This window comes from Chlamydotis macqueenii, chromosome 1 (genome assembly GCF_036417535.1).
Source record: "Chlamydotis macqueenii isolate bChlMac1 chromosome 1, bChlMac1.mat, whole genome shotgun sequence".
NCBI lineage: Eukaryota > Metazoa > Chordata > Aves > Otidiformes > Otididae > Chlamydotis > Chlamydotis macqueenii.
The window spans coordinates 131,991,795-132,010,166 of NC_141556.1; the positions used below are offsets into that span (position 1 = coordinate 131,991,795).

The 18,372-nt window shown below is 34.4% G+C and overlaps 1 protein-coding gene across 7 annotated transcripts in view; it reads left to right on the plus strand.

The window, feature by feature from the left end:
• Positions 1-18,372, plus strand: part of RPS6KA3 (ribosomal protein S6 kinase A3) — a 77,637-nt gene that overhangs the window by 54,051 nt on the left and 5,214 nt on the right. For 6 of the 7 annotated variants that reach the window (XM_086767325.1, XM_086767315.1, XM_086767342.1 and 3 more), the window contains 11 exons: positions 2,134-2,222; positions 2,481-2,545; positions 2,648-2,750; positions 3,570-3,694; positions 5,156-5,281; positions 7,102-7,191; positions 11,493-11,651; positions 15,188-15,349; positions 15,543-15,619; positions 16,800-16,917; positions 18,150-18,290. In XM_086767325.1, the coding sequence (XP_086623451.1) occupies positions 2,134-2,222; positions 2,481-2,545; positions 2,648-2,750; positions 3,570-3,694; positions 5,156-5,281; positions 7,102-7,191; positions 11,493-11,651; positions 15,188-15,349; positions 15,543-15,619; positions 16,800-16,917; positions 18,150-18,290 (1,255 nt within the window). The remainder of the gene's footprint in view (positions 1-2,133; positions 2,223-2,480; positions 2,546-2,647; positions 2,751-3,569; positions 3,695-5,155; positions 5,282-7,101; positions 7,192-11,492; positions 11,652-15,187; positions 15,350-15,542; positions 15,620-16,799; positions 16,918-18,149; positions 18,291-18,372) is intronic. The other variant, XM_086767357.1, reaches the window with a different exon arrangement.

The following is an 18,372-nucleotide window of genomic DNA, read 5'->3' on the forward strand; positions in this document are numbered from 1 at the left end:
GCACTAAGTTTTATTTTTATTTTCTGTATACTAGTAAAGATAATATATTTTTCCTTATATTTTTCATAAAACTGTTTAAAATGGACAGGTGTGCATATGAATTCCTGTTTTATAGTGTATCATTTAAGATATAATGCTTTTCTTCGCTTCTTTTCCTGAAAATCCAGAGAAAATGTACTTTTCTTACAGTACATGTTTTCCTGGGCTTTTAATTTCTCACCTAAATAGTGTGAGAAATACCATCCTTCACCTAAAACTGAGAAACTCTGCAGTTTGAAGAAATCATAGCTTGCAGCAATAAAGTTAACTTTTAAAAGAATCTTTTCTCCCTTACCGAAGAGGTATGCCTTCATATAAATTTTTGTCTTCATCCATCAGGAATGTCAGAAGAAAAATTGCTGTCACTCATGTAGCTGTATAACCTAGGACCTCTGAGGGCCTGGTGATTGCCTTTTCTTCTGCTGCGTCACCTGGCTAGTAAAGGGTTTTGTGAAAGGTGCTTCTTCATGATGGAAAGGGAGCAATGACCAGTAGTAATCTCTGTGGTTTGCACAAGGGCCTCCAATTCACTCCACTGTGGACTGCAGTCCTCTAGAATTTCTTCTACATAATCTGTTTCTGTTCATTGAGTCACTTTGCAAGATTAATTGCAGTTATGTTTTTGGCCTAGTTTTAGGTTTTTCTGAGCAGATGACCTCTCATGCTGAACCTCCAGAGCTGCATCCTGCTGTTGGAGCTGGTTTGGATTATACTAGGACAAAGGTTTCTACCCACTCCAGCAGAGCCCTATCATATTTAGTTGTCTGTTCGCTGTCCCTCAATAAAATTGTATGTGATACCATTGTGCTTCTGCAGACAATGTGTTCCTTGCTTCCTTCTTACAGTGTAGCGCTCTGATACTTTGCTGGGAGCAGAAAAGACATCAAGTGAACATGCAATGACATCACTGCATATAAAGTGCATTCAGCTGCTAGTGGTGCACAGCAATTGGGGAAGGGTTGGGTGGCCCACTGCCCATTCCTCCATTCAACTGGTGGTCTTGATCTGCCTGTAGTATGTTACTGAAGGCGGCAAAGTTTTTCAGACTTCCGCCCCCCCACCCCTCTAGCTGTTTTAATGCAGAAAAGAATGGAAAATTCAGTAAATTCCAGTTTTAAAGTAATGAATAGTGAATCAATGGGGATGCATATGCACTTGCTGAAGTGACAGGGAGGTGGACATCTATGAAGAGCTGGCAAATCACATCATCTGCTTGAAACCAAGAGAAAGCTTGCATCATGGATTGTTACGGAAAAATACAAGCTACAGGTTGAATGAGAGATGAAAATTGGGGAATTATATCTGTCCTTAACTGTTGTCATGGTCATAAGAAAAAGTGATACCTAGTAACAGTGAGAGAATAGAGGATCAACATTAAATGAGGAGGAGAAAAACAAGATGCTGAGGATTAGAAAACAAAATTAAATGACAGAACTACAAAAACTTAAATCTAAAACTTCAAGACTAGCAAGTTGAAAAGTAGTATTTGAAATTGATTGGGTGGGAGCAAAAAAAAAAAAGTGAATGATCTTTCTTTCTTTTTTTTTTTCTTTTTTTTTTTTTTTTTATCTGCTAATCCTGCAAGAACTGTCCTACCTTCATTTAATTTCTATCTTCTAGCTTAGGTTTCCTGTTATTTTGCTTGAGTGCTCTTGGTGTATGTCATACTGTGGTAGTTTTCTTACCCCTTCTAAAATGTCTTTTATCTTACTATCAGAATTGATTTGCTTGTTTGATGTCATTTGGCAAGAACTGAACTTAAAAGTGGATCAAAACATATTACAAAAATTTACAAGTTTGTAAACTGTTATCCTATAACTATTCTTTTCTACATTTTTCCCACCTCTTCCTCTGCTTAAGTTCCTGAGTCATTACTGAAAATATTATACTACTCAAAACAGGAAAAAAAAAAAACAAAATTGCAGATTTACATGACTGACAGCACTTTTGCTCTATTTCTGATGTCTGAAGGCAATTTCTAAGTGATGCTATTTTGTTTGATGTAGATTTGTGGAATGACAAAGGACAGGGAGATTGCAGAGTTAATTCTTACCTAAATATGTTTGTATGCTATTAATTACTTTTGTTCTATAGGGCCAAACTTGGAATGCCCCAGTTCTTGAGTCCTGAAGCACAGAGCCTTCTGCGAATGCTCTTCAAAAGAAACCCAGCAAACAGATTAGGTAAAGTGTTTAGGGGAATATTTTAAATTTGATCATAGTATTGATAACATCAATGATCATTAAACTGACTAAATAAGTTTACAATTTATTGTGTAAAATAGTTTACTTGCTTGCTCTTCTAATGATCAACAACATGTTATCTTTTCCGCTATTCACACATCTAAAATTAATGCAGAAAAAAATAAGAAATATAATTTTGCTAGTCGTTCTTTTGACCAAGAAAAAAAAATTCATAGACACTTTTCTTCCTTATAAAAGGAGCAGGTCCAGATGGAGTTGAAGAAATTAAAAGGCATGCATTTTTTTCCAAAATAGATTGGAATGTGAGTATCTAATTCAAAATTGACTCAGTAAATTTCTTAGTGGAATATTTAGTGGCATTGTATAAACTTATTAATTCACTCTGGCCTATGTCTTCTCTTCAGAAATTGTACAGGAGAGAAATTCATCCCCCTTTTAAACCTGCAACTGGCAGACCTGAAGATACGTTTTATTTTGACCCTGAATTTACAGCAAAAACTCCAAAAGGTAAAAAGAGAAGAATTAAACGATCTACATGTTAAAAAAAAAAAAAGGAACATTGTTCCTGTTCAGCTTGTGTTAAGTGTCTTGTTCTTCCAGGTGTTGCTGGGCTAAATGGGTACAGTATTCCATAGTAATAATTTTTTGGTCGTCTTTGGTGTAAATATATCTTGAGGGGCAACCGAGTTGTCCTATGTTAAAAATAAAGTAATCATCAGCAACAAAACATATACATAAGTTCAATTATACTTATCTAAGTAATCTCATTTTTTTTTAATTCAAAAAGATTATCCATGTCTGTGCCTCTTTAAAGGCTATATTCTATGGCTTCATTTAATTAATGCTGGTGACTCTACATACTATGTATATGTAGAAACTTAGTCATTTCAGACTTTGTGCGGCAAAATTGCTGTTTCAGTGCAATCTGTCTCTGTGTATTTTCACACTGATCCATTCAAAATGTGATAGAAATTTTTATCTTTACAAATTTAGGACATTACCAAAATTTGAGTGCCTCTACTCCATGAATATAACATAGATATACTGCTTTATGCAAATATTTTCTGCAAAGTACTGATTTTGTATAGAAATATTGTCTGATAGTAATATGTTCTTTGTAGTCAATGATTATCAATTGTGTTTCTAGATGGTATATGCAAAACAATTCAGTAATTATTTGTGTTTTGGTACTCAAAACACTTTTCTCCAAATTTCATTTTCTGTGTACTTCATAGAATAAAGCTGTAGTTATGCTTTTCAGAGTAGACATAATGTCATCTCTACATTTTAAAAACTCTGCTTGTAAGTAGATTACGTGTTTTTCAGATTCTCCTGGTATCCCACCTAGTGCTAATGCACATCAACTTTTTCGGGGATTTAGTTTCGTAGCTATTACATCAGATGATGAAAGCCAAGCAATGCAGACAGTTGGAGTGCATTCAATTGTCCAGGTGAGTACATTCGCTTTAAAAAAAAAAAAAAAGTCAATAAAGAGTATTGCTCTCTCTTCGTGGAGGGATTGTTTCCTTCATCACAGAATGAAGTATCGTGACAAAGTCATGATCAGCTTTACACAAGAAAAGTGAAGACTAGATTATTTTATCCAAACAAAACCACTGAAGGTGCAGGACCTGTTTAATTACTGAGCAGCCACGGGCGTGAATAGGCTTCAACCCTCAAATGAAAACATTCTACCATCTGTACTGTAATGAGTCTTTTTAATGTCAAGCCATACTTATAAGGTGGAGGGGAATAACGGACATCTTGATATTTTTCCCCTGTGCATGAAAATATTGGTTGATTCCTACAGTGCAGTAGAAGGCACTGGAGTACAATTGCGAATTGTATCTGGATGTTTTGGACAGCTGGTGATCTAAATTGTGTTGAAAACTTCCTTATTGGTGCATAGATAGGAATAAAAAGGTATGCTGTGTGATGGGGGTTGTATATATTTTCACTGGAAGGATATTTCGCAAATGTCTGAGAAAATTTTTGAAAACCAGTTTATTTAGAACATGAATAGCTCTTGTATTTCTTTAATCCTCTTATTATCTCCAGAATAGTCATAACATGCTTGTTCGTACACCTTACCTGTTTCATGTGTAAAAAACCAGTACATTTCAAGGAGTTTTAGATCCATTTTTATTCTAAAGAAGCTATCTGATTTGCTGTATGACTTCTGGTCCTGAAGTCTTGCAAAAAGTTTCTACGAGCTTTTCTGTGCTCCTTCTTTGCCACATAGTTTTGTGGATGAAATGCCTTCTCTTTGTATATGTTTTCCTTCTCTTGTAAAAGTCTGTTTCTCTGCTGCCTTTCCTCTGTGCCCCTGAACCACTTCCTCACTTGTATTTCCTCTTTTCTGTGCTGCAGGATACCCAGATGGTTTCCTGCAAATGCTTTGCATCCTTTGCACAAACTCCTTACACGAGAACACCACTTCCTTCCCTTACGAGAGTGAACACTTGTCATTCTTTCAGCTTTTCATTTCTGTGAAAGGATTTTTGACTGCTATTCCATGCAATTTCCCGTTAATCTGATTCTCTTCAGTATGTCTGAATTTTCCAGTTGACATTCATCTATTCAGATAATAGAAACAGTGATGCTTTTTTACTGTTATTTTATCATGGAGTCTTCAGATCTTCTTTGTTTAGGAGATTTTCTTTAATAAATCAGTAACCAGAAACATCATGTTGTCAGTTTCTAAAAATACAGTGTATGTTATTTACAATGTGTCTAACATATAATTTATCTCATCCTAATTTCAAACAGAAGGTAGTGGCTATTTAGACCATTTTGACGTAGTACAGTCATCAGTTTAAAATTTGAAGCAAATCAGTAGGAATTCAAAAACTTACCTTAATGTAAAGGTCTTTTATATATTTAGAATATTCATCATAATATTATTTTGGTAGCAGTTGCACAGGAACAGCATTCAATTTACTGATGGATATGAAGTAAAGGAAGATATTGGAGTTGGGTCTTACTCTATCTGCAAGAGATGTATTCACAAAGCTTCAAACATGGAATATGCTGTAAAGGTAATTACTTTGTTACAAAACTTGCTAACTCTTAATGTTTTAGCATCATAGACATTGGACATTATTAGTTTATTTGCCATAAGGAACATAGCAAATTAAGATTAATTTTTTTAGTATAAGAATTTTTAGATGCAAATGTGAATTATACTAATCAACAAAATAGAATATTTAGTGGCAGATACTTACATAGAATTGTTATGGGTTTTGTTATCTACATGCTGGTTTGGGTGGTAAAAAGCAATCTTTAGTCTTTGAAACACCTATGTAATTACAGTAATACTGATGAGAGTTACATGACTGCTTCTAGGAGGAAACGTCCTATGAAAAGCTTATGTGACTTTCCATAATTTCTTTAAAAACGTGATTACTTTTATTTAAACATCGTTACATATGGAGCTTTTGCTTCCAAAGTAGATTAATAAATTGTCAGATAGCTAGGAGTTCATAAAGTTTATTCTGGAAGGTATACCAGGCTTAACAGTTAACTCTTAGTCTTTGCTTGCTAGTTTTTAACAAGGTTTCTAATGTTATTTTTATGTTAGTCTGTTGGACTTTCTAGCATTTCTTTGAAGACATTAAATTAGTTTAAATCAATAGAATTTCCAGAAGTAGAATGATAAGTTTGCTTTTGGTTTGTTTGGGGTTTTTTTTGTGTCTCTGCATAACACTGGAGCTGAATGGTTACTATGAAAGCAGGAGTATAGATTAGCAGACTTTAAAAGCAAAGAAAAAAAATTGAAATCCTGTACTGTGAGGCAATTCTCTTTTTGTATTGTTGAGCAGTCTACTACTCAAATATGTAAAATGCGAAGATAAATCAAGTATGTTTTGCTGTATCGTTGTATGCAGATTTTTTACTGGAAAGCCTCCAATTTCAATTTGATAGTTACATACTTGTCATTATTCTGGTTCTGACCAGGAACAAATTTTACTTCCGTGCTTGCAGTTTGAAGTAGTTTCTTGAAACTGGAAGAAAGTAGTGGCAGAGCTGCTAATTCTCTGAGCCGAATACTTATCGTGAGGATTGCCTTGCTTTTCTGCTGCCTCTGTTGTGGCTTTTTTTCCTCAAGGAATCATGACAAAAGAATGTGATCAGTGTCCAATGTGTTAGGGTGGTGCTGGTAGCAGTAAGGATTTTAGGATGTCAAGCAGAAAAAGAAGTAAGACAGAGATGGAGAAGACATTAGAGGAAATTCTACTGTTTAGAAGGAGAGAAAAAAAGTAGAAGAATAAGAATACTTTTTAAGTAGGGCAAAATAATGTTTTCCTTGTTTGCACAGGGAGAACTTCAGAGCCTGATAGCAAGCCTCTAGAGATTCAAATGAACTTTCATAATTGAATGCTTATCTGAATTAATTCTGAGAAATTTTTCCTTTTTCTTATTTTTGATTCCTTTACTCTCCTGCTTTGTATTTTGCTGCACTAAATATTTGTTTGAGATTAGCTTTGTGAAAATCAGTTCATTAGCATTGTCAAACTGGTATCTCATGTCAAATTAGGAACTTCCCATTTCATTAAGTGGTAGGTGACTGAAGTCTTATCTACTAAACAGCTTTGCATTATTTATCACAGCCTGAAGGATCAGATCACTTACACTCCAAAATTGTTTTCAATTGAGAGATTTTTCCATGTTTTTCCAATGTATTTTTTGCTTTGCCTAACTGTTCCAATTTAACAAACCTTGTTTTGGTTATAATATATTCCCTTTACTAACCACAATACATATTCGTTATCTGCTTATGCTAGTAAGCACACCAAAGTGTGACACTGTATAATATTCACAAACAGAATTATGCCTGTGTATCTACTCACTCTTCTAGATCATTGACAAGAGTAAAAGAGATCCAACAGAAGAGATTGAAATCCTACTGCGCTATGGACAGCATCCAAATATTATTACCCTAAAAGATGTAAGTAATGTGTTAAAAGACATACTTTAGTGTATTATAATAGCATATCACTTTCTAATTTGAGAGATGACAAACTACATGTTTCAGACTTATGTTACTGTTTTTCAGTATTTAAAAATGAAATAATGTCCTAATGCAATTTATTAAACGATATCAATTTTTTTTTTACTGAGATGTCTTTTAAAGATCCTCAAATTTTGGTACAATGTGATCTTAAGCAGTTAAATAATACATCCTTCATAAATCCTAGCACAGGAATAATTAATTTAATATTGGCTGTATTTTTAAAGGAACAAGCAAGTTTCTTAATTGCTTAGTTAACTTCAAATCTACTTTTGTTTACATTAGTCAAAAGCAATTTTAAAGTGTGTTATTACATAACTGAACACTCACTGTTTGAGATAGCACAATTCCCAAAGTAAGTTTCATGGACAGGAATGAATATTACTCAGTAGCAGACAAAATCTTTCATATCTATGGTCATCACTTTTCTTTACCTAGTATCTTTATCTAGTCTTTATTTGGAAGATTACCTAGGTATTTTTTTCTTGTATTATTTGCTCTGACCATGGAAACACTCTTACCATAAAAAGCAAAGAATAAGTTGATGTAGAGGTTTTTCATAGTAAACAGTAGATTCTAATGATCTAACAGAAAAAGGAAAATTGGCTTTCTCTCCTTGGTGAGGCATTAAAGAGGATTAAAAATTAAAAAGGCATATGCTTAATGATTTTCTTAGTCTGCAAGAAAGTGTCTAGTCCCTGAAACGAAACCTCAAGCAAAACAGCTAACTATTTGCAGGAAGCTGAGCTCAGCTGAAGGGAAATTCTCCAACATTTTGAAGTCTGTAGCTTGTAAATACTGTGGAGCTGAGTACTGGAGAACTCTGCCTAAAGTCTTTCTCCTACTATAATCTGTCTTCACTTTGTTGATGTCATGTAGCTTGGCCCTTTCTTGGAAGAACAAAGTCAGTCAGATATACAAGGTAGCCCACCATGGAGCTTAGGTTATTGCAAGCTAGATACTGTAATTAGAATCCTACTTTCTGCTTGTTCTGCTTCACATGGTTGGACGGTAAAGCTACCTGAAAGCAACTGTGCTAACACAGAAGCTGCATCAGCATTTACATTGCTTTTAGTGCTGCATGCTAGGTTTATGTGTTACTTCAATACATAGTAGAGGTTATTATATTTAAGCAGGAAGACAAACATAAGGCGTGTGAGTACTTACCTGAACTTTAGCATTATGAGTATTTTTCATTGAGCAGAGAAATCCAGGCAGCCTTGAAAAGTTGCCACATGCTGAATCATTCTACTTTGTAATTAGTTCTTCATCATCATCATCTGTCATCTTCCAGTAGGAGCCATCTTTCATTCACCCCAACAGTAATACACAAAAGGATAGTACACAAAATACGCAAAAGGATAGTACAAAAAAAAAAAGGCCTTAAGTCCACAGAGGAAGACAGTGGGCTGTTAATTCTTGCTTGTTTCTACTTAAGATCAGTTCCTCAACTCCAGTTTATGGAAGTATGTCCAGTGTAAGGACAGAGGTATAAGATTCGTATATATTAGAAACTTGTATAATATCCACTACTGTAAAAATATAATACTGTTTTAAGTTTTCATTGTCCTAATATAGATATATGGGGCAGATTGCTTGCATATCCCACAGGATAGTGGTGTGCTACTGCAGCTTTCAGAGAAAAGAATAAGGAGTACTTGGCCTTCAGGCCTCAAACTCATCAAGAGCACCATGTGTTGTTATACAAATAAAACTCAATGTTGATTTGACTCAATTTTTCATTCAGTTCCACACTAAAATTTAAAGGTTTCTATTCTGAAATGCCAAAATAAAATGTTTCAGCATTTAAGTGCTTATCTTTGGAAATTACTATTCTGCAAGAAATAATTTCTTTCTTTTCTTATATTTCAAGAATAAATGTGGTAGTAGTTGAATTTACCTTAGGATGGAAATTTTCATCCTTGATCAGCCTTTTTATGTAACTTAATTCTGAAGGTGTTTAGATTGAGACAATGGATATTCAGAAGAACAATTTTTTTTTCAATGCACAGTCCTCTGGGGTTTTTCCTTCTGATTGTTAACAGTGGTCTTTTTTAGTTACACAGTATATAAACAAAAGAAGGAGCTATATTGTGCGAAATCAGTTGTCCTTCTTATCCAATATCCTGCCTCTGACAGTGGCCATTAGTGGATCCCTAGGAAACAGTGTAAGAACAGAGGAAGCACAGAGCTTCCAACAAACCTTTACCTAGAAACTTCCTGTGCCAGACCATTACGTGTATTTTACCCAGATTAGTTACTGTTCTGTAACAGAACTTTTGTTCTGAGTTATTTAAAGCATTGGCTGAAGAATCTTTTCAGAAGCATTTTACAAACCTCAATACAGTACATCCAGTCTCTCTACCCAAGTGCTAATTTACGAGTTAAAGAAAACTCCTAATATATATAAGAAATCTTATTTCACTTTGCAAAAAACACATTCTCTTTCTTCATCACATTATATTTTGTTCATGTGCCTACATCTATTTTGACTATAGTTTCTTCCAGTTTGCCTGGTAGAGAAGACACACTGACTGCTCTTTTGCATGTGCCAGGAGCTCATTTTAAAAGCTGCGCTCAAATTCATTATTTCAGCGTAATACTGTGCACCTAACTGTGAAGAAAACTTCAACAGTATTCAATGCAAACAGCTAAATTAATTAGAAAGAATTAGAGAAACAGGGGTGAGGGGAATGGTTTGTTTGGGGTGGAGGGTTTTTTTGGCAGGCAGACAGGACCAGCAAGGAGTAGCAGATAAAATAAGTAACCTTTTCTTGAATGCCCCCTGCAGTACTGAGATGTGTATGCCAAATGAAATAAGCTTATTTACTCATGTTATACCACCATAGAGGGAGCATGCCTATTAAAAAAAAAACAAAAAACAAAACAAAAAAAAAAAAACAAAAAAAAACCAAAAAAAATACCTAAAATGCCAATTTGTATCTAGAATTACATAATTCTGCTTTTTAGTACTGTGTAATATTTGAAGTATTAATACAAACACATTCAGATTATCAATCGTATATTTCATAAGGCAAAAATTAGTTAAATGAGAACATAGAAAGCCCATCATATCTTCCTATCCCTAAGATCATAATCTTGTAAATCTTGCAGAATTATTTCTTAACACTCTTCCTCTTTTTTTTTATTTGGTGAGAAAATAAATCCTTTTTGGTATAGTTAAGAGCCAAAAAAAATTTAAGCTTAGAACTCTAGTAGCCTGTATTTCTCAGGTAGCTTAAGACAAGGAAATTGGGATAAAAACTCTTTTAAATTTAGCTGATATATATTCCTAAATTTATTTTACTACAACTTAGATAATTGTTTCTGTTTAAACATGAACTAGTTTTTATTTCATATGTATTACTGACGAGAACGACTCCAACATCACCATAAAAAAAATAGACTGAAATAATAATAGGGAACAGAGTCTGTAAAAGGTTTCACTGAAGCAGGAACCGCTTTCTGGATTAAGTTAAAACCCCAAGAAAGTGCAACTGAAATTAAATGCTGAGGTATGCCTTAAAACGTGTTTCGGTATACTTCGGTCTGTAGTGCCCCCTGGTGACAACATGAATAATTCTCACCTACTCTTTCCCTGGAAGATAAAAGCCATGCAAAAATTAAGCCATTTTCCATAACTAGGCGTAACGGCTAAAATATACATATTTTATTCATTTTAGAGTTTGGTATAGGCTTTATGTGCAGAGTAATGTATAAGTTGTAGGCTTTTATCATAGCATCTCTTTTGTATGCATTAACTTCAGTGTTCACAGAGGCTATTTGAGGTGAACTTGGATTTTTTTTTTTTGTATGACTATTCAGTTAGAATGATCTGTTTGTATTTGTAATTTTGTGCAGTAATTGCTTCTAGAATTAGCTCTGGTTTTGCTTTAATTGGACTAGTTTCCATTTTCTACTACTACTTAATTTCTGCCATATCTAGTTTAATTTGTTTCAGTAAAAGTGTGTTGGGAGAACTATGTTATTAATTCTTTCTTGTCTTTAAACATTTACACCCCAGTATTTTTATGTTATTTCATTACTGTACTACCTTTTTGTAGACGGCTTTGTGATCTTTTTTGAAGATGAACAGTCTTTGGATAGTGTGAGAAATATGGGAAAAATAAGTGGAAAAAAACAGCTTGTGGATGCACCTGCACTATCTCTGTGCATTTCACAGGAAGATAGCAGAAAATAAATATTTTGAAGTTTACATCTTTTTGTACTTTTTGCAGGTGTATGATGATGGAAAATATGTATATGTAGTAACAGAACTTATGAAAGGAGGAGAACTGCTTGATAAAATTCTTAGACAAAAATTTTTCTCGGAACGAGAAGCTAGTGCTGTTCTGTTCACAATAACAAAAACGGTTGAATATCTCCATACGCAAGGGGTAAGTTTTTCTCGGACAAAATGGTTATAGATGTTAATACTCTTCTCCCTCAGAAGTATAAACTCCTATCTTGATATGTTCTTTTCTGTGGTAATTAAGTAATTTTTGGTAAATAATTACATTGCAGCAGGAATTTGTGTTGAAATCAAAGCATTCCTCAGCAGCTGTATAGATTTCCAGATAAAGGAGATGATGCAACTCTTTCCCTTGTCCTGCATGCAGTCTTGTCAGCAGTTCTGTGGAACATGCAGGTAATGACTAGTAGATAGGGTAAGAGAGGAAGCAAGCCAGGAAGAAGTGCTAGGACCAGTGCTTTTGCTTAGCCATGGAACTGAACGTAATTCCAATCCCATCCTGTGATAGACACTGAAAATTTATTTTCCACCTATCACACTTGTAATTTCTTCCACTTCTTGGTTTTGAAGAACATGGTTTTATGACTTGTAACTCCTGCACCATAGGGTCAGGAAGTTGTAGTGGACTGTTAAGAGAAAAAATTAATGCTTCAGGAAATTAATTTGGAGACAAAGGAAGTAGCTCAAAGATAGAGAAAGCAAGTGTGACAATTGTATGGCAATAATGACAAGTCATGTTGCATTTTTAAGCAAATAGGTAAAGGGGAATAGAGGAAAAAGTAGAAAGTAAGGGTGTAAGGAAGAAGTCAAGCTGCTAACAGCTAATGTTATTATCCAAGAAAAACTGCTTTGAAATGGATAGTACTCAAATTATTTTAAGAAACAAATAACAATTTAGCACACATGGTCATTTCTGGGAGCTATTATTTCAGAAAACTTGGCATCAAAGTTATTTGGTGTATCTTACTCTATGATTCATCGCTTTCTTCAATCACTTGCTCAAGTGTGGACTTTATTTGAGCCTCTGTGCACAAGATAGAATCCTTGGCCAGCAGCATCCATGGGAATTATGATTAAACCTCAATACCTTCTGTATGGAAATATAAATAATAGAATAATACAAATCATAATTTGGTTCCTTCTTAATACATGTGGCCAAAAAAGGCCCAGTGCCCTTGCATCAAATAAGGGTTCTTAGGGGCTTTTCTTGGTTTCTTTAGTGTAGGTCTTTGTAACTATTGGCATTTTAACTTGCATTAGATCACATGCTTTTTAGAACTTTTACTTTTGGAAATTTTTGTGTCATCTTATGTTAAGTACACTTCACGTGAAAGATGGCCAGATATGTAAATAGTGAGCACTTCAGTACTCTAATTGTTGTCTAGAAGAGTCCTCCCTGTCTTCAGTGAATTTTCTTTTTGTAACTTTTTTAGACACCAGAGGAGCTCATTTGAATATGGTATTAGGTAATATTTGGTTTGACAGATTCTGCATCTGTATGCAGTCTCCACAACTCTTCCCAGAAGGATTTTCCTGATGGACATTCATAAGATACTTTTGAACTGAAAAATTAACTCCTCTTCAGAGTAAGCAACACTTCCAACTCTTACTCAAACTGTTCTAAAAGTATGAGGGCCAGCATACAGCAATTAAGGATTGGCATAATAGACACCATAAAAAGGATAAACAAGAAGTGTCATGTCATCTTGGAGCAGAATACTTCTCCATGCTGGTAGATAATTGAGAGTGCTAATCAAAAACATGATGCTAAGAAATAAAGAACTGAAACGTCCTGCATATTGTTTTGCTGTTTTCCATTGCTCTAAAATAAAATGTTATTTCTCTGCAAAATAGCTGTATAATCTAAACAATCTAACATCTTTTTTAAATTCACCTTTGGGAAAACAGCTTAATCCAGGAAACTATTTTATTTATTCTTTGACATGCCTATTTTGATTGCTTAGGAATTAGCATTTTAATTTGAACTAGACTGTTAGTTAGTCTTCCTCCCACTTGAGAATTGCTTCCCCTTCTTCCTAAAAAAGTACAACTCGAGCAGACTGATTCTAGAAACACTCTGCCAAATCCCCAGCTCTGTGCTGCTTCCGTTGCCCACCTCTTCCTTTCTACCCCTTTTAGGATCTATTTAAAAAAAAAAAAAAAACCCAGCAACTAGAGTAAAACTGTGGGAGTTTTTTCTTCTGCCTGTTGGAGCAGTAAAGGCTGCTTCATTCGTTACTTAAAGAAAAAAAAAATTCTAATCTATCTAAACACAAAAAAAATGAGGGCTATCAGGAGCCAGTTCTCTCCTACACTGACATCTCAAGCCAGGATGTTCCCCTTGACATCTACTGTTTCAATTTAAATTCTTTAATACCATTTTGTATATTTCAGCTTACAAGGTGCTTATTTCCATATTTTTAAGTATGTGTTTTGTTAAATCTGAGAATTGCAAAGTACTTGCAATTGCTGTGTTAAATGGCTTTACAATCTGCAGACCCTCTGCAGTCTTTTACTTCTTGGTCTTGTATTACATACTTTCCTGAAACACTGCTAGCTTTCTGGAAGAGTGCGTAGAGCTTCTGATTCTGCACAACACTTAATTGCAGGAATTTTGAGGTATCATCTCGTTCTAATGCGATTACCTTCTTGAAATGTTTCATCACTGTCTTTTCCAAGAGGAAATGAGTCTTCCATCCAAATTTAACCATGAAGAGTTGTGTTTAATCAAATACATAGGACAAATGAGAAAATAAAGGCCTTCATAGCGGGTCTATTTAAATATTTTAAAAAGGACATGTAGATCCACTCTACTATCTTACAGCAGTATATATCCTTTTCTTTTCAGAGAGCAAAGCCTCTAGAGACTTTAAGCTAATTTGTCTTGTGAAGAAAAAAATCACAGGTCATCTGATTTTGAAGACTGTCCCTGTGCATTCCAGGTTTTATTAAGGCTTGTTAAAACATAGCTTCAAATAAAATCAGATTCATTCTGCCAGAACTTTGGCAGCTTCTATGGGGTTTTTTTTGTCAAGCATTTTACATATCAGACCCTTCCAAAACAGCCACTTGGGAACCAGTACAGGCTTTTTTTGACATGCCTGTCTATGAGGATTATACCTCTTTGATATTTTGCTCTTTTTTGCCAGAACTGTATTGAAATTCCTCCTTAATCAGGCCTTAAATATTTGCCCTGAGGTTAATTCAGACTATCTGAATGAAGAGAATGGAATTTAGAGGGCTACTCCAGCAGTAACTAGCATGTGGTTATGTGGCACGGTGGTGCATCAGCAGCTATGGACATCTGTGACTCTAAAAGATAGTACTAGCCAAAGGTTCTGATTTCAAGAGCGTTGTAGATATGCATCTTAAAATAAGTAATGCATATATTTACCTATTGGAATAACATCTCTGGAACTGTCTGTACAAATAAATTTAAGGGCAATGGGATGTCTGAAGGAGGCTTTATAGTTAGAGTTTCCAAGTTAGAATTGTAGTGCTTTAGACACCACTGAGCATCAGAATACTGCAGCTGATTTTAGAAGCTGGAAGTCTGGAAACTGATTGCCGATGGAGATTTGAAATTAAGTAGCAGAGTTTATAATTATATTATAAAGCCTTTCCTTTCCTGTGTTTATTGTATTTATTTATTGTATTTAGTGGTTTGTTTTATTTTTTTAGGTTGTTCATAGAGACCTGAAGCCTAGCAATATTCTTTATGTTGATGAATCTGGTAATCCAGAATCAATTCGGATTTGTGATTTTGGCTTTGCAAAACAACTACGAGCAGAAAATGGTCTTCTGATGACTCCGTGTTACACAGCAAATTTTGTTGCACCAGAGGTAAATACCAGGATAGTTTATATGCCTTGATTTATTTTAATGTGGTGTTTTTCCTAGTTAGATATTTGTTTAATTCTCATGTGACAAGTGAAATCAACTAGTAAACACTAAAAATTTTAAATATCTCTATTTTTGTGGCATCATCAAAGCATTTCTAAGCATTTTTTTCAGCAGAAGTATTTGTCTCCCTCAGGTTTTAAAGAGGCAAGGTTATGATGCTGCGTGTGACATATGGAGCCTTGGTGTTCTACTTTATACCATGCTTACTGGGTAAGGGTAATTTTAGTTTGCTTTGCTGTAGAATAGCAAACCAATATAAACAAAAAGAATAATAAATGTAGGCCTACTGTTAGATATTTCTGTTGAAGCACCGATTAATCTCAACTTTGGCTTCAGTGGATGTAGAATATGCTTTGCCTTTAGGAGAATCCAAGTTTGCAAGGTATGATGTGAAAAAATCTTGGCTTTTCATGTCTTATCTACTGTAGGTGTTTAGCTTCTGCTTTATGGTGATTTAGGAGCAAGAATTGATTCTTTCATGTGAAAATTAGCTGATTAAGCAGCATGTATGTTGAAGGAAATATATGTTGCAAAATATAATTGCAATGCATTGAAGCATGATTGTGTGCAAAATTCAGCCACTGGATGGTTTGAAGTGATGCAGTTAGGATATAATAAATGCAATAGAAATGCATTTATATGTGCAATAGAAATGAATTGTATAAAAGATGATGAATAACAAATTCAACTATAGTTCCACAAGTTCAAAAGATAGTTACTATTGCACCTGCCAAATAGATTATTTTTTTTATGCTGGATTATTCAGATTGACACTTTAGTTAACAACATCAGAGACATTTTGGCATTTTAAGATAAATAAGTGACAAGCATTGTTGTTTTTTAATATATCCCTTTTTTGGTTGTGGATATTCTGGTAGCAGCAAGAATGCTGATAGTGAAGCAAGGAAGATTGCTGCACATTGCTGCTTCTAGTATCAAACCAGCATATATTCTTTTTCAAACTCATAGAATCATAGAATAGTTTAGGTTGGAAGGGACCTTTAAAGGTCATCTAGTCCAACCCCCATCATAACTCATGCAACTCATCATAACATCTTCACATTTAACTTTATAACAGCTTTTTTTATTCCTACGCTAAAATAGGAAGGCTTAAGGAATACTTTCTGTAATTCAGGAACCACCAGTACTTAGACTGCTATAGGAAAAATCTGGTTTTTAGACCTGATATAGAGGAAATACATACAGTAAGAACAGATCTGTAGTCAAGGCCATGCAATTCATGTGTTAAGAATAATTTCTTTTTACAGCTATTTGACTATCTGTTGCCTATAATTATGTTGAACTCCCAGATTATTATTATAAGATTTATAATAACTATTGAGGTCCAGGTTATGGAAGTTATTAACATTGAAATTGTTTGGTTAAATAGCTACACTCCCTTTGCAAATGGTCCTGATGATACCCCAGAGGAGATTTTGGCCCGAATAGGTAGTGGAAAGTTCTCTCTCAGCGGTGGTTATTGGAACACAGTTTCAGACACAGCTAAGGCAAGTACATTTGCTTTGTCCTTTGGGGGATGAGAAATGGATTGCAATGTAACATGTTGCTTATAATGTATGTTACATCATATATTATTAAGTTCCACCCATTGTTATTGTTATTTTAAAATGCTGATCTGATGCTTTATGTGCCTAGAAGTTTGTTTCCTGTTTATGTTCCTTTCATGTCTCAGCCGTCACTTGCACATAGGAAGAAAAACCGGTGTGCCTTGAACTAGAGTCATTAACTAGTGTCCTTGGAAGTAGAGTGTATTTCATCAGTATTCACACGCATGCTCAGTCATCCATTATGAGAAATGCTGTAATAAAACTTAATGTGGAAGCGTGACATTCAAAAATCACAGCGATAGTCTAAATCAGGATAATGAAAATATTACAATAATTACCATATGTTTCACTGATTCATGGTAGGAAAAAAAATAGTTTCTCACATTCTTCTGTTGAGTCAGTCCTTCAGCGTTACTCCAGACAGTTTATTTCATAGTCTTTCATTAGGAATTTGAGCAGTTTATTCTTTTAAGTACTTCAAGAACTTTTGGTTCTTAAGGATGTCATATCTACTTAGTACTGTAGATATGTACATCCATATGTACAACCACTGAAATATTATACATTTTTTACTGTGTTTGAACAAAGTAAAAATTTTAGACAACTTTTTTTAAAAAATAAAATAAAATAAAAAAGATGTTTGAGAAGGAGGGGAAAACAAAAGTGTAAGCAGAAAAATTAGTTCAGAGGGGATGAGGTAAAAATTACTAAGGATATGTATATAGCCAGCAGGAGTACTCAAGTTCGCTGTTCAGCTTGCACAGTTTTTGAAAGATTGTTAGACACTAGGGAAGCATGCAAAGGGAAGGATCATCTCTATTTTCTCAGTTGTTCCTTTTCCAATACTCATTTCCTACATATTTGCTATTTGTCATTGTTTAAAAAAAAATGCTGGTATAGTGGGCCTCTACTCTAGTGCAATGTGCATACTTTTATGTTTGTGTATTTTGCCTAACTTAATTGGATACTTTGCTGTTGTGTTACCAAACATCCATTAAGTCACATAATTAAAAGGTATAGTATTAGCATTGCCGGGCAAATTTTCACCTGTTTCAAACTGATGCTATGAATGTATTTTTATACCACTAAAATCTTCAGTTTTGATCTGTAATCTGTTTTTAAAGCTGAAGTTTTACTGTTATTTGCATTGACTCTTTGTATATTATTGACAGGACCTTGTTTCAAAAATGCTTCATGTTGATCCACATCAAAGATTGACTGCAGCCCAAGTTCTTAGTCACCCCTGGATAGTTCACTGTGACCAGTTGCCTCAATACCAGCTGAACAGGCAGGATGCTCCTCATTTAGTGAAGGTAAGTAGATATTTAAGCTTGCTGCTTAGCCAAAATTAGTGTAAACAGAATGAAAAAAAAAAATAGGTAGTTACTGTGTGGC